General features: G+C 41.4%; 1 protein-coding gene across 1 annotated transcript in view; it reads right to left on the reverse strand.

Moving 5' to 3' along the window:
• Positions 1-15,900, reverse strand: part of VAT1L (vesicle amine transport 1 like) — a 1,045,598-nt gene that overhangs the window by 634,257 nt on the left and 395,441 nt on the right. Inside the window, exon 3 of the mRNA XM_078671542.1 lies at positions 14,862-15,077. Coding sequence (XP_078527668.1) covers positions 14,862-15,077 — 216 coding nt within the window. The remainder of the gene's footprint in view (positions 1-14,861; positions 15,078-15,900) is intronic.

Below are 15,900 nucleotides of genomic sequence, written 5' to 3' on the forward strand. Positions count from 1 at the left end.
AGAACCAGAAGCCGCTTTGTTGTCCTCTGGTCACTGTACAGGGTGAGGTGGGGGGATGATGAGGTAACCACTGATGTCATTTGGTATTTTTATGTCATCAGCAACCTCTTTACGGAAGACTGACACTCTTTGTTGATGAACAATGTGCTGTACGAAAAGTAAACACAGGTCACTGGTGCCAGAGGGCGGCTCTCCAGCCCAACAGCAAGAGTCCTCGCTGTGGCACAGGACAGAGATGAGCCCACCACAGGCACAGCTATCAAAACATGTCGTGCCAACTGACCTTATTAAAAGATAACCACAATTAGGTGTTCACTGGGTCTCTCGCGCAGTCCTTGAGCCCTGGTGCCACTGAACTCCTTTTATGACTAAATATGAATAAGGGCCTGCTGGGTAGGAACAGCCATTTTCCTTACGTTGTTTAAGTCCCATGACACCTTAGTTACACCATCTGTTCTGCCCTTCAGAGTGCATTACCTGAAAACAAGTACCTTACAGATGACCCAGAATCAATACAATTATCAAAGATCAGGCTTTATACATGCAGTGACCGGCAGAATTACTTACTGGAAAAATATGTTTTTAACACTTTCCTGCAATTCTGAAGCACTTGTTTACAATCACAGACGCAGTTGGACGACCTTCAATAGAGTAGAGCCTTGAAAATATTTCTGCGAGAGCATTCATTGAAATACATACCTTTGGTTGATCTACTGAAGGAATGTCAATGCCAAATATCCTGGTGCTGACCCGGTCATTTCTCCACTCATTTGTCATAATGTTTTGAAATAGGAGGAGTGCCTGATGAGGAACCTAATGCAGGGCCCTTAAAGGTAGATTCATGTGGACAGATTGCTTAGTGCTGGGGCAAAAGACTGCACAATGCAAAATGGGTGCTTTTGTGGCGTTCCGTTGCAAATGGTGTAAATGTGAGAACTACTGTGCCAAACAAAGATAACGTTCTCACTTAAAATCAGAATCTGGGGAAAATCAGTAGGGAACAAAACCCTGATCCATCTCATTAAAAGAGTGATACTCTGTGAGACTGTGAAGTTTTGGGAAATAATCTAAAGCAATTTGATTTCTGGTTCATGAGTCCAGTCCTAAGGCAACTAAGTAGCACCTCCTTAGAATTAGGGTGTGTCCCCCTTTGGGCACAGACGTAATCGTCAAATCCACCCAAGGATTCTCTTCAATAATTATAACACAAATTTTCGTTCTTTTATTTGTAATTTTAATGATCAATTTCAAATTAAATCAGATCTTCATTTGTGACTTAAATGCCTTCATTGTTCAAGATGCATTGCACAATTCTTTTCATTTTCAAACATGGATGATGCTTCTCAAAATAATATTGTATCCCTATGCATTTCGGGCATATTGCCCTTTGTCAGGGGAACAGTCAATATATAAATTAGAAATAACATGCAGTACAGTGAGTAAACTTGTATCAATATCTGTAAGTCAAAATATACATTAAGTGCTCAGTATCTAAGATCTTGTATCTACCATTAAGTTATCATGTGAATAGGGTAGAATATAAGTGGATAATGCATTGTGAACTGTGTTCGTTGCTGAATAGGAAAGAAACCGCAATCATATTGTATATTTTAAAGTGAAAAGGAAGAAAACTAGTATCACGAGGTGAATAAAAAAGGTTCAGCGAAAAGTTAAATGCAAATGTATTGACAAACTCTGAGTTGTTTCAAAAACAGTAACTTAAGTCAAAGTGTGACTTCATGCCGACACGTGAACTTCGTGATATAAAAGAATCCCGTTAAGTGAGGGTGTGCAGCATTTACAGCACAGAACTTAGTTAACATTGGTGTAACAAAGTAAAACCCGTAGGCTTGTAACTACGGTAACTATTACACGTGTTTCCAACAATACCATCACCAGTTCGAAAGTATATAACCAGTCCTAAGGCAGCTTCCCAAAGCACGGTATGAAGTACGATCCACTATCAGCCCATGTTGTAGGTTTGGAACAGAATTGAGCTAATGAGCTTTACAATTGTGGGCATCAAATCACTGGACCACACAGTGGATGCTCTCCCAGAATTCTATGCTGCTGTTTCATAATCATCTTGTCAGAATCCATACTTGAGAAAAGATGTTGGAAGGAACTTTTCATACTGCTGAGACTAAGTGGTAAGCCTGTGGTCTCCGAAAACAGAGAGCTGAAGTGCAGCCCCATTAGAATGTCAGTTCTGATGCTCTGCCGTTGGCTGGCTGGAGGTTGAGATGACTGGAGTGTCGGCTGATGGGAAGTGCAAGTTTGATTGTAGAGGTGTACGAAGAGGAGTGCACTCCATACCTTTTCCTATTTCAAGCTCCCTTTCAGCTGCCCTCCAGCCAACAATCTAGGGTCTGTGAACCGACCATGACACATGACACTGGGGTAAATAAATCGTCAGGCAATCCTTTTCATTGGTTCTCCTTTTATGGGCTCTCCTTCAGTCTTGGCTCTGCCAACTTCTGGCCCTCTTAACAAAGAAAGGATCATAGAGGTTCTTCCAATCACCTTAGTTCTCTGTAGAGTGCCAGAGGGTGGTGGAGGACACTACGTATTCCATTCATGCTGAGCCACACTACCAGGTTAGACTGTAACCCACTGGACAAAGGGTTGACTTTAAGGCTTCAGCACACTTTAGCTGAAGGTACTAGCCACTCTCTGCTCAGGACAATGTGTAAATGTGTCACTATGGATGCTGCTCCTTGAGGCATTTGGTTTGAGCTCTCTGTCTGAACTCAAGGGATACACCACCAATATAACTCAGCTCCTCACATGAACCACATACTGGGTTCTGCCTGACAATGGTGACAGAATAAGGAGTCCTTCTTCCCAATTTATTTACTCCCGCCAACATTTCTAAATAAAATAGGAATTGGTAAAGCCAATTGGTCTGGCCTTGGCTTAGGTTTTTTCCCAGTTTTTTTTTATTGCAAGCATATGCCATACAAATAAAAGAAAACAGACCAGCACATAAATGTGGCCACCATATGCTCAATATAAACATTGAAAAAGAAAACCTTCACTTATATATCTGCTTTATTATCGATATTTCAGAAAACAAGCCTTTTTATGGGGATATTCATTTTAATATTACTTGGTATGAAAGCAACAACAGGAATTCACTATCGAATAAGCCCTCAGATTGTAGGCAGCTACAATGTCACAAAGACACATCCTAATAGCAACACTGAAAAGTAGACAGGACATAAATCGCCATCTAACTGGACACCTGATGTGCAAGCAAGCAAATTAAATAGATGATTATTAAAGGCAATATACATACATCATAGCACAGTCTGAAAGAGCTTTGTGACTGAAAGGAAAGAAACTGGTTTTAAACAGATGTGAACAATGCACACAATCTTTCTGCAGATGCTCAATGTGAATGGAGACAATGGCCAAAGTGAACTGACCCGTTTCCCCATCTTGTATGCAGTGGTGGGGTGGAGTTAAATGTGAACTGCATGCATATTATGTTTGATTTGTTTTTAAAACAATAGTCTGGCGTGAAAATGTATGCCAAGAACATGATCTAAAATATTAACAAAGGCCACTCTTCAAAGTAAATAAAATGCTTTTATTAGTCCGAGGTAACATGATTTTGACACAATTTGTAAAAAGAATATGATTTTACAAGGAAAAAAGATGAACTGCATACTTACTGAATTTTTGTGAATAGTAAAATTAATAGTGATTATGTTGCAGCAGAGATATTTTGCGAGCAGAGCAGACGTTGCCTTGGGTACAATGGTCAAGCTGGGCATACAGAGAGATGTGCACTGGTACAGTTAGCGATAAGCAAGGTAATCTAGCAACTCAGTGATTTCAAAAGCCATCTTTGAGACATACTGCACTTAAATGTGAATACACTGAGAACTTTTCAAATAAAAGAATGCTAATTCTGCAGAACATAAGACTACCAACCAAGTAAAAATATAGCAGCCCCTCTTTGGAGTACTCGTGCTGCTCCGTTTAACGTGAAAGCACCCTTTCCGAGAAAGGTCGGTATGAGCCACTAAAACCATCAACCAACCCACATAATTCCACTCAAACCACAAATATCCACTCCATAACACAAGGGTAAAAGACATTACCATTTACAACGCCAATAGCTTCAACTCAAACAAATTCAAGACCTATTGCATTTCTGATGCTTGTTTTATTGGTGGATGGGGAGAAAATGTCCAAAATATGTCGTTTCTTTGTGGTTTGCTTTGGTCTCCACGAGCAAAATTACATAAGGTTTTAGTTTACAGAGATAGTTTCCGATTTTTTTACACTTAACTGGGTGTTTAATTCCCTTATTGTTTGTGGACATTATTTTTTATTCTCGTCAAGAGGGATTGTTAGACATGTGGTGTAAACTATACGCAGAGGTAATAACGTGATCTAGTAGTGTGGAGAGCCATGTTGGTTGCAGGTCGTTAATGGCGTCAAGATTGTCTGTAAAAGCAGTCTCCTAGATTGTAGACTGATCATAATTATCTCTATATGGATGTGGTTGAAAGTGTTTTGTAGCCAATAACTAGGTGTCAGCAATGTGTCATGCCAAGTGGCTCACTAAGTGGAAAAGAAAAAAGTACATTAACAAGTAAAAGAATACAAACATAAAAAGAAAGAAACTACCCGAAAAACCTTTTCCCTTCCCCCCTAATATTTGCAAGGGTATTAACAATAAAGTAACAACCATCAAGTTGGATCTACTGTGATGCACATATAGAGATTTGCACAGAGACGCCATTTCTGAACAAGAAAGAATAGCTCAATAGTTGAAGAATGAAGTTTCCTGTTACGACCACAGGAATTTGTTTTGTTAGCAAGAACCTTTTATGTGAATAAGGTCTATGAACTTGTGACAAAGTATATGAATAAAGTAGGAACATAAATATTATAACCCAATGGAACTGACATCACTGTAATAACATCTGCAGGAGACTTAAATTGATAAAGATACATAAAGATTTATCTTACATAATGACAATAAGGGTGTCGGCTCACATCAACCGAGCAGGCGTAAAGCAAATCATGTGGGTACAAGTTAAAGTTGCTGTGGATGATCCTCATGACTTTGTCTTTTTGGTGGACGTTTGTTGGATATCCATTAAAACACAGTCTCTTTCGTCTGGGAAAGTTTGTAGATCTCTGTGATCAGAGAAGATGTTGTGTTTCCTTCAGCGTAACCTTGAATTTTGCAGGACATGAAAAGGAAAACTGTAGGTTTCAGTTCTATGTCTAGATCTAAAATCGAGGAAACTTTTTCTGATTTCCACAGTCAATTTGGAATAGTCTTTCAAGATGAATATCTTGTCACTGTTCCATAAAATGTGGTTGTTTTTACGATTAAACTTCAGAATTAGTTCAGAGTGCTGGTATCTTAGAGGTCGGAAGACAATCTGGCATGCAATGTTTTTATTGACAAGTTTAAATAAGGGGAAACTCTGTGCCTTTTCCACTTCAAAGGCTTTTTTGAAGGGAATGATAGTCAATTGTGGGATCCATCTCTCCAAGAAGGCAATGCAAGAATCCAATGAGTCTGTTGCTCCATTGGGCACACCAAAGATACACAGGTTCCGTCTGTGATTTCTGTCAACTCCTGATAGAATTAAATGAATGGTTGGGGAAAGCATTACTTAGCCTCAGTCTTAGAATGGAATTTGTGAAACAAGCAGATTGGAGGATTTGGTGCAATGTAGGTCACAGAGGTGGCTGATAACGATATTAAGTTGTCCTAGCTCTCAAGACGTTGTATTAGATCATGGAGCTCAGCGCAGATACAGGAAACTGTAGGTTATCATTGCGTGCTAATAGTGATCAAGTACAGACAGTAGGCTTATTTAAAATGTCCAGTCATTCATTTCAGCAGGGGATCCAATATAGGAATAATGCCACATGGAGCAGTGCCCTCTTAGGGTCTGGCAAAGTAAATATGAGCTCAGTATGCTTCATTAGGCGTTGGGGTTGGAATATATGTTTTATTTAATAGGCTGATTCCACAAGGATAAATATGGATGCAAGGTTGTCAGAAAAAATTAGCTTACTTGGTGTTGGGTGCTCAGAGGATCAGGAGATCATATCACAAACTTGCCTGGTTTTGGTGTCCACTTTGTTTGCCGAAGGTTGGCCGCGGTGTAGGATCGGAAGCAAAGTCACAATAATACTGGCAAACGGTTTTAACTTCAGCGGTATTTGGAGTTCCTAGAAGCCCCTGGACTTCCCAAGTTCAACTCTGTTGAATGCGTCACTTTAGATACCCTGTAGGCTGCCGTAGTTTAGGATTGCAGTCCACGGCAGTGGGAGCAACAGTGTTAAGCTGCCATTCACCACGCAGACCAAGCTATGCCCCTCATTACAATCATTACTCATCTTCTCCCAAAGGAGAAAAATATAACAAGCATTTCCATCACTAAATATAATGATTCAACAAATTCCTTTTCAGACCATTTTTCTATTGCTAGTTAAACACTGTATCAACCCCTTTACACAGTTCATCTCTATGAACCTGTTTCTAAGTATATAGATACAGGGACAATCATCACTTCTGGTGGGACCCCATGCAATGCACGTTTTTGACAGTCATTTAAACCTCACTTCTACCAACCTTGGCTGCGGCATATGTTCTCGCAGTGGTAAAGCTCAACTCACATCATGGTGACTTCTCCTGATCTTACGAGTTATATATTTGCACCAGGTTAACAATCACCTCACTTTGCAAATTATACCAATTATTCACGTCTATCATCATAACTTAACTCTTACTTCCCTGGATTCAATTTGAAGCCCATCTTTTAATGACTTCCATGTGACTGAGGCCTTTTTTCTTGTACAGTAAATACAGAGCAAAAGAACCCTGCAGTTGCCTGCTGACTCCACTCATGTACAGTGGATTTTCCCGCCTGTACACATCACTTTAATGTAGGACTATACACATCAAGTAACAGACATCTTAACATTTAGGTTACCATTTAGCAGTATAGTTATGTTACTGCACATAACACAATTAGGGGTTTAACTGCTAACACAGCATTACCGCTGTTTCCCCCAGCTAAGTTTCAGCAGGTTAAACCAGCTCAAATGTATAGGGTGGAAAACACCTGATAATTATCGGGACATGCAGATTTTGGTGTGTGAAGCTCCATAATCTTCACGTTATTCCCCTTTTTGGGGACTATCTCTTAATTGGAATTAATTTATCAGATATGATCAATTTCAACCAACAGTGTCTGATAAATATCAGCCCAAATACCAGGCCTCTTATAATGAGGGCATAGTAGTTGAAACTCATGCCTATAAACATTCCCACTGTATTGGAGTTTCATAGTCTCCATAATTGTCCTAACAGTAACATATCTGCCTATTTACTGTCCACACACAATGCATTCTGGAAAGTCACAGATGTTGGAAAAACTAAGAGGGCAAGAGATAGGGATACCCATCCCTGAGGGAACACAGCTTATCAGCTGCTGTTGTGAAATATATTTCACTCGCCAATCAACTACTACCATGTTGGCAAATGCAGCAGTTAGTTTAATTTTAATGTTACATTACCATCACTTCTCAGCAAGGCTGCTGTCATAGGAATTAGTAGACATTTAGAAACAGTTCCACCCACATAAGCTATGCAGACTTCACAAACACAATAGCACTAACTTACATAGTTTAGAGGGTGAGACACCAGCAACCTCCAGCAGGTTATCCAGTGAGACAACACAAGCTCACAGTTTAACCACTGCAGGTGCTCACACCCAGCCTAACTCATACAATGAATACCATAACATATACCATGACCAATAGAAATTTCCATAATCCATCCATGTTTGATACAAAGATTCGGTAGAGAGCTCTGAATGGTAAGCTGTCACTTGCTCTAATTTATTTTGGTGCATGGTATTTGACTGCCTCCTGTCTCACCTGCTTTTTCTAGCCATCATTACTCACGTATCAGAACCTGTAAGTATAAGCATGAACCGAAAAAAGCTCAGTGGCAAGACAGCATAGCAAATGTCCCAGAAGTAAGAACATTGACAAGGAAAACAATACAACGGAGCCAACACTCTCAGGGGGGTATGTATAAAGAAATGCGTTCATTGTTATCAGTTAATCATTGTGCACAGATTGAGAAGACAATGGCCAAATTGTAACACAACACATCAACGACTTGCCAGATCATTTATTACAAGTGCTTAACATGTAAGGTAATATAAGTGCTGGGGCCCAAACTGTTTCTTAAGATCTGCTAACAGTACTGCCAAATGCTGGAGTTGATTATTAACAAGGCTGCCTAATTTTTATTCTGCCACAAGTCTCTTTTTCCCACAATCCTACATTTCCTGCCTCTTTTTTTATCCTTACTTTCTCCCTTTGTCACTTAGATTTCCTGGGTGGCAGAAAATTTGTGACAGCCTCTCCCTCCCCCGTTTTTCCACTACCATTTTTTCTATCTTGCTTTGGGTCAATGTCTGTTGATAAAAAATAAGTCCCAGTCCTCAATAAGAAGAAGTTGCACAGAGCAAACATGCATGAGATTTGCAATAGGTATTTTCAGAAGCTCATATAGTTAATGGTATGCACATCATACTTTTTAAAGATGAGGTACTCCATACCAGAAATGTTAGCTAATATTTTTAAGAATTAACTCTAGATCTTGGGTGTTATATATGTTGTTCTAGTGTTTACTACTCTGTACAAAACAAATGATGATGTTAACCTCTGAAGTGTGTGTGCAGGTCAATGGTCGACACATGCACACCCTCCCCAGTGTGTCAGTTGGCGACTGGCCGACACTGTGGAGCGCCAATGTCTCCTGGCTCATGTAAGGACTGCCATTGATACTTGTGTGATCAATTCGTGTTGCGGGCACTAGGCCCAAGCCCACAGGTGGTGTAGCGTTTTTATCGGGACAAGGGGGGAATGCTGGGTGGTAGGACGTTTGTAAATCCCTGCACATTCCTGTAGTTGACATCACAGAAATGCAAGGACAATTTATGTTTTTATTCAATGTTTCACATTTGCAAGGTATTCTGGGCAAAAAAACTTTAGGGGAGCCACACAAGTGACACCTTCCTGAATTCCCCTTGATGTCTACTGTTCTGAAATGTCTAGGTTTGATAGGGATCCCTACATGGTTGCCGACCCCAGGACTAATTAGTACACCTACCATAGTTATCATTATCTCCACAATAAATGTTAGGCCCTTTCCTGCCGCAGGCACTTGGCCCACCCGCACAAGTGAGGTAGCATTTTTAACAGACGGCCTGGGGGGAAAGTGGATGGCAGGAAATGTGAGCCGTCCCAGTCATCCCACAACTTACCCACACAGAAATGTGAGGAAAATGTGGCTTTTTAGCTAAATGCAAGGTTAACAGGGGATTCTGGGTGATAAATCATTAGGGGGTCCACATGAGCCACACCTCCCTTAACTTCCACGAGTATCTAATTTTTAGACATGTCTGGGTTTGGTACATTTCCGTAGATGTCCAGCGAGCCCGGGACCAAAAACGCAAGTCCCGCCTTGGCAAAAAAGGTTGTTTTGTGATGGATAATTTTGATGTTGCCGCAAAACGTTTTGGGCTTTTTCCTGTCACAAGCACTTGGCCCACCTATACAAGTGAAGCGCCATTTTTCTCGGGAGACTTGGAGGAATGCTGGGTGGTCAAAAATCTGTGTCAGCCTGCAGATTGCAAGAATTTGCCTCACAGAAATGCAAAGAAAATTTGATTTTGTTTTAGGCAAAGTCAGAGCTTTGTACGGGATTATGGGTAAAAAAACCTGGGGCCACATTACACAATAAGAGCATATTCAATTTTTGCGCTGGGCACACCTTTAAAAAGGTGCATCTGGCGCAAACAATTAATATGCGCCCTATGAAGATGAATGCACTGCCCCCAGTGCAGGCGCAAACTCGGACTGCCCTGGGGGTAGCACATTCAGGTGAAAAACTGAGTGGCTTCTTTACAGCCGCTCCTTGTTTTCACAGTGCAGGCGGCAACCCACCTGCACTTTGAAGGGGGATAAGGGATCCCCTTACAGGCAGGTGCAATCATTGACTGCACCCACCTGTAAGGGGATGTTTGGGAGGTCCATGGGACCCCCCTTTCCCCCACCAGAAGGCTGCTATTGGGAGCCGCATTGACAGTGCACCACCTTTCAGGTGGGGCACTGTTAGTGCGCCTCCTGAGGGCTTCTTTGCTTCCGTACCCATGTCTGTAATACAGAGTGGGTGCAGAGGTAAAAGGATTCCCTCATTTGCATGGGGCGAACCCACATGCAAAAGAGGGAATGGAACCTGCAGATAGTGCTGGCACTTTATGTGAGCCACTGCTATCAGTATTATAGAAGGGGGCGTCTGCAGCCCCTTCTGTAATACCAAAGCGCCTGTTGTGCGCCTGGAGCAATTTATGTAATACGGGCCCTGGTGAGAGTCATGCAAGTCTCCACACCGTGGTGTCTAGTTTTCAAAAATGTGCTGGTTTGGTAGATTTATCTAGGTGCCAGCTGAGTTGAGGCTCACAGTCCACAACTAACCACATTGCAAAAAAACACATTGTTTTTCAGAGGAAAAATGTAATGTGCCTATGTTGGATTTGGCACCCTTTTGTGTCACAGGCCTACACACAAAAGTGAGGCACCATTGTTCGCGGAAGGCTTGGGGGAACACTTGGTGTTAGGAAACTTGCAGGTGCCTGTAGTTACCAGAAATTTGCCTCACAAAAATGCAATGAAAATGTGTTTTTAAGGCAAAGTCTGAGCTTTGCATGAGATTCTGGGTAAAAAAAACAGTGAGAGCCACACAAGCCCCCCACCATGGACTCTACCAGGTGTCTAGTTTTCAGAAATATACTGGTTTGGTAGATTTCCCTAGATTCTGGCTGGGCATGGGCCCAAAATCCACATCTTCCACATTGCAAAAAGCACATTGTTTTTCAGTAGAACAATGCAATGTATTTAGATTGCATTTGGCAACGTTTCGTGGCACGGACATTTGGCCTTCCCACCCAAGTGAGGCCATTGTTTTCCCCGGAGACTTGGGGGAATGCTGGGTGGTAGAAAATGTGTGTCTGCCTGCAGATTCCATGGTTTTTCCTCACAGAAATGCAAGGGAAAGGTATTTTTAGGAAACGTTTGAGCTTTGCTCAGGATTCTGGGTAAAAACACTTGGTGAGAGGCATGCAAGCCACCCCACCCTGGACTCCCCCGGGTGCCTAGTTTTCAAAATTGTGCTGGTTTAGTAGGTTTCCAGGGTGCAGAATGAGCGGGAGCCCAAAATCAACATCTAGCTGCCTTGCAAAAAAACATGGATTCTGCTGGGTGAAATATGATGTCTCCTAGGTCACGTTTTGGGGTGATTTGTGCTGCAAGCGTATGGGCCCGCCCCACAAGCGGAGTGCTATTTTTATCTGGCGACATGTGGGAATGCAGAATAGTAGAACATTTGTTATTAGCAACTGAATATCTCTACGTTTGTGCCTTTTAAATGTTAGCAAGTGTGTAACACAGAAGACATTTTACTGAAACACATGCCAGTATAGGTACCCATAAATTCAGAGATGTATAAACACCCATTACTCCTAAAATCAGTATTTGGTGTATATTTCAGAAATACAGAGTTTTACCCCATACCCTTTTCCCATTCTTTATAATTTGCCATATGAATTGCTGTATAGTCGGCACACAATGAAAAACCATTGTAAGGTGCAGCTCGGTTGTTGGCTCTGGGTACTTCAGGTTCTTAGAGAAACTACAAGCTCTATATATACCTTCAACCAGAATGGCCCAGTGGACATAACGGTATATTGCTTTTAGAAATCTGCCATAGTGAGAAGTTAGAGATGCAAATGTAGATACAAATCGCAGTTTTTTTTTTCAAATTAATTTCAGTATTAATTTATTTCAACTGTTACTTTTTATAGGATAATTTTACAGGTCTACACAAATGGCCCCTTGCTAAATTCAGAATGTTGTCTAGTTTTCAGAAATGTATAGTTTTCTGGGATCCACCATGGGTTTCATACCTGTTTCTACCACAAACTGGAAGGAGGCTAAAAGCACAAACAATGGGAAAAATGCGCTATCTCCCAGTAAAATGCCATAAATGTGTAAAAAAAATGCTGTTTTCGGAATCAAGTCTGCCTGTTCCTGAAAGCTGGGAGGATGGTGATTTCAGCACTGCAAACCTTTTGTTGATGCTACGTGCAGGAGAAAAACAGACTCTTTCTTCTGCAGCACTTTTTCCCATTTTCCCCACAAAAACCAAAATGTTGTCATGTTTTGGCTACTTTCTCAGTCCCCTCCAGGGGAGTCCACAAACCCTGGGAACCTTTAAAATCCCCAGGATATTGGAAAAAGTGCCCAGATTTGGCATGGATACCTTATGTGCAAAAGAAGTTATGGAGCTCTAAATGCAAACTACCCCAAAAAGCCAAATCAGGATTCAGCACTTGGGGGCGGGGAGGCCCTACAGCTAATGAGTTAATCAAACATGCACAATCTATTTACATATCAACTTTGTTACGTGCTCATGCATTTAAAAATGTGTGTAATACATTATGTATGCACCCTTGTAAATATTAAAAGACATTTCTACCTTACACTGTTGCTAAGCCACTGTCAGTTATTGGTTTGGTAAATGGAACCAATGTGTTGTACGTCAGAAAACCTAACATAAGTTTTGTATCCTAATTATAAACTACACACTTATTTTCTCTTTGGGTGAAGACTATTTATGATAACCTCCAACGTGGCAATATGTTTCTTTACAATATTTAGGACACAATATGTTAACATATGGTATTTAGTCCTCTGAATTTTGGTACCATACCAAACCAAAGTTTGCTTTTTGATTCCCATAGATCATTAGCTTTGTGGTATTTTGTGCCAAGGAGTCTTAAAGATGAGCACCGGAAACAGCTTACAGATTAATACTTGGCCGTCTTCCTGCTAAAATCAGCAGACACTTGTGGAGCGTATTCTTTGTCAGCATAGTCGGCTCATTTGCATTCAACTGAAAACTTTCATTGTTCCAACTGCTTCTTCTCAGGTGATTTATTTGAATCAACTACTGGTGTATTTGGAGCACATTAGCTAAAGCACCTCTGGCCTGTTCGCCTTTGAAGAAAATTGGCACATGCTATTTAATATTTGCACTCTCTGCAGTCCGCGAGAATGTCTGGCGGGCATCCCCATAGCTATCTGAGAATAGGCTCTTAATTAAGAGCTTGTTGGGACAGGAATGCCGCCTGCATGATTTGCAGGCAAGAGAATCTTCTTTGACTGTACCCAGTTTTGAGTTTCTCTCTAGTTCTGAATGGTTATGTTGGTCTCAGCACAAGCCAATCATGCCCAAGTACTAGGAGTCTCTGTGGCTAGGTACTGTAAAGTGTTGTGACCCTCAGTGGGGCTATGTAGTCCGGACAGACACTCCATGTATGCCTTTTGGTGAGAGTGGAAGTAGTGTCCCCTCCCGGATTGTAAATTAGTTGCAGCATGAAAGTTTAGTGGCAGGAAACATATTTCCCTGATACCTGCAGTGGTCAGCAGCCTACAAGACTTGTGAGTACATTATCTGTTTAATTCAGGAGAACTGGGTCCTGTTTGTGTGTCTATTTGCATCCATGTTGACCGTCAGTGTATGCCGGAAGTCTGGGAGGGTATGTGTGTCATGTTGGCCTATTAATACTACAGACTCAATTTTGATTCGGTTGTGTGGGTACTGTATACAAATCAGAGGATGAGGTCACCTTTCTGAGTGGCAGCTGTGTGTCTGACTTGGCTGAAGTCAATGCACCAAGTGGTAGAATGCTCTAGAGATCTTTTATGGAAGAGTCCTAGAATCAACAAAGGATACCTGAAAGAACTAAATAAAGAGTGCCATTTCACACAACCAGCACAAATTAAGCACTGGTTACACCTGTACCTCTCCTAACAGCTTGGTTTCAAGAATTTCACAGAGGGTAGGGGCCTTGTTACAAATAGTCACGACACTCTGTTCACAGAATTCTAGTAACCAAAATACAGAGCCTTCATAGCATCAGAGTTCAACACACGCCTGACTGTCAAAATAATTTGCAGTCATAAGTGCAACTTATGACAGCAAAAAGTTAAAGTTTAATTCCTAAATCCAATTCACAGAATTAGGAGTACGGGGATTTCCTACCCATAATCCAAACCACAACCGTGTAAAATCTCCAAGTATGATGAATGTTCAACTGCTGTAGGTTGGGGGCTGCAGTAAAGGGATGGGGAGAAGGGGGTGGGTGGCATTGTGAATGTGAGGATAGTTGATAAAAGTGTACATTTGTGGGTATTCACTAAGGTTCTCGTGGTTTTAAAATATTAATGTAAACAATTACTGTTGCAAGGATCCTGCTCATATACAGAACTGTGCACAGAGACCTAGGACATCAGTGAATTGTGGTGTACCAGAAACTCACCTCAGTACCTAAAAAAACCCCAACCAGCTAGCATCAGTATCACATTAGCGCTTCGTCCTATAGCAAATGGCACGATGTAGGTCTAGAGATGTCGAAAACAAAACCTTTTCTCATGTGTAGACCTTCGTGAAGGCTTGCTTACAAAAACAGCCATGCAGTGTCGAGTGCAAAAGCAGCAAAAGGTAAAATGATGTTTTTGATGCGGTCTGTTGTTCCTAATGTCAAAAGATATTTGACAAAAAATGTAACTCTATATTAAGACTTGCCATGAATATCCAGAATTATAGATGGGTAACAGTGATTACCTGTCAACATTTCGGGGTGGATACTTGATCCTTGATATTCTGTGCAATTAATACAAATATCTATAGATTACTGACAGAAAGTAACAATAAACACAACAGTATCAATTGGACTTACCACACCGCCACCTGCAGAGTGCACCAGCACAGACATCCCTTCTCGGAGGTTGGCAACCTCGAACAGCATCATGTAGGCAGTTACAAAGTTCATGGGAAAAGCCGCAGCTTCCGAGAAGCTCATGTCATCGGGGATCTTGTACACAAACTCCACCGGCGAACAAACCACCTCAGCCCAGGCATTGTAATTCACAAAGGCCATCACTCTGTCTCCGATCTGTAAGCATAAAGGGCAGGCTGCAGTAACTCAGCACATTTGGTTTGTTTTCTAAATGCAATATAGTTGATATGTGAATAAGAAATTCAATTTCTACAGCTGCTAGCTTGGGCTCAGTATGTACCAATTGATACAGCGTTGACCAAAAAATAAGGTAGTTAGTAGTAATGAGGGATACCTTACACATCAAGCAAAAAGTGACAGTTGTCCTGCCCCGTAATTAACACCACATCCGTTACTGGGACTTCTGGGCCTCTGGGAGGCACTCCCCGCCGTCAGTGAAGTCACTTCAGGGGGTCACATGAGCATTTTGGGTCACATATTGTGTGACATCACCCTGGTTACATTCTAGTCACATGATCATTATCCTAAAACATTGTTAGGATGCTATTATAACAGGAATGGGCCCCATTGCCCTATGTCTAGAGCTTTGTCACAGGCAAAATTGCAACACTCTTGGGGTGCACAGTATGTGAATCTCTAACAAAGCAAGCCTGGGCATGTTCAGACAGCCGTAGACATGAAATCTTGATGAGCCAGATGGAGGGCTCCTCAGTGAGAGGCTCTGGAACTACACAGGCAGAACCCCCAGCCACACTGTCTCTCTAAGCCATTTGTTATATCTTAGACAGCACATATTTGACTTAAAAAGGTCTTTTGTTAGAAACATTTGGACAAATTCATAATTGAATCAACAATGAAATGGAATCAAAGGCAAATGGCTGCTACTCACCCTCTCTAAAGTGGGCCTATCACATTATTAGCACGCTTTACTAAGTATAAAATGTCATCCTAAGGCCACACACACAATCAGAAGCAGACG

The sequence above is a fragment of the Lissotriton helveticus genome, chromosome 12 (assembly GCF_964261635.1).
Source record: "Lissotriton helveticus chromosome 12, aLisHel1.1, whole genome shotgun sequence".
Classification (NCBI taxonomy): domain Eukaryota; kingdom Metazoa; phylum Chordata; class Amphibia; order Caudata; family Salamandridae; genus Lissotriton; species Lissotriton helveticus.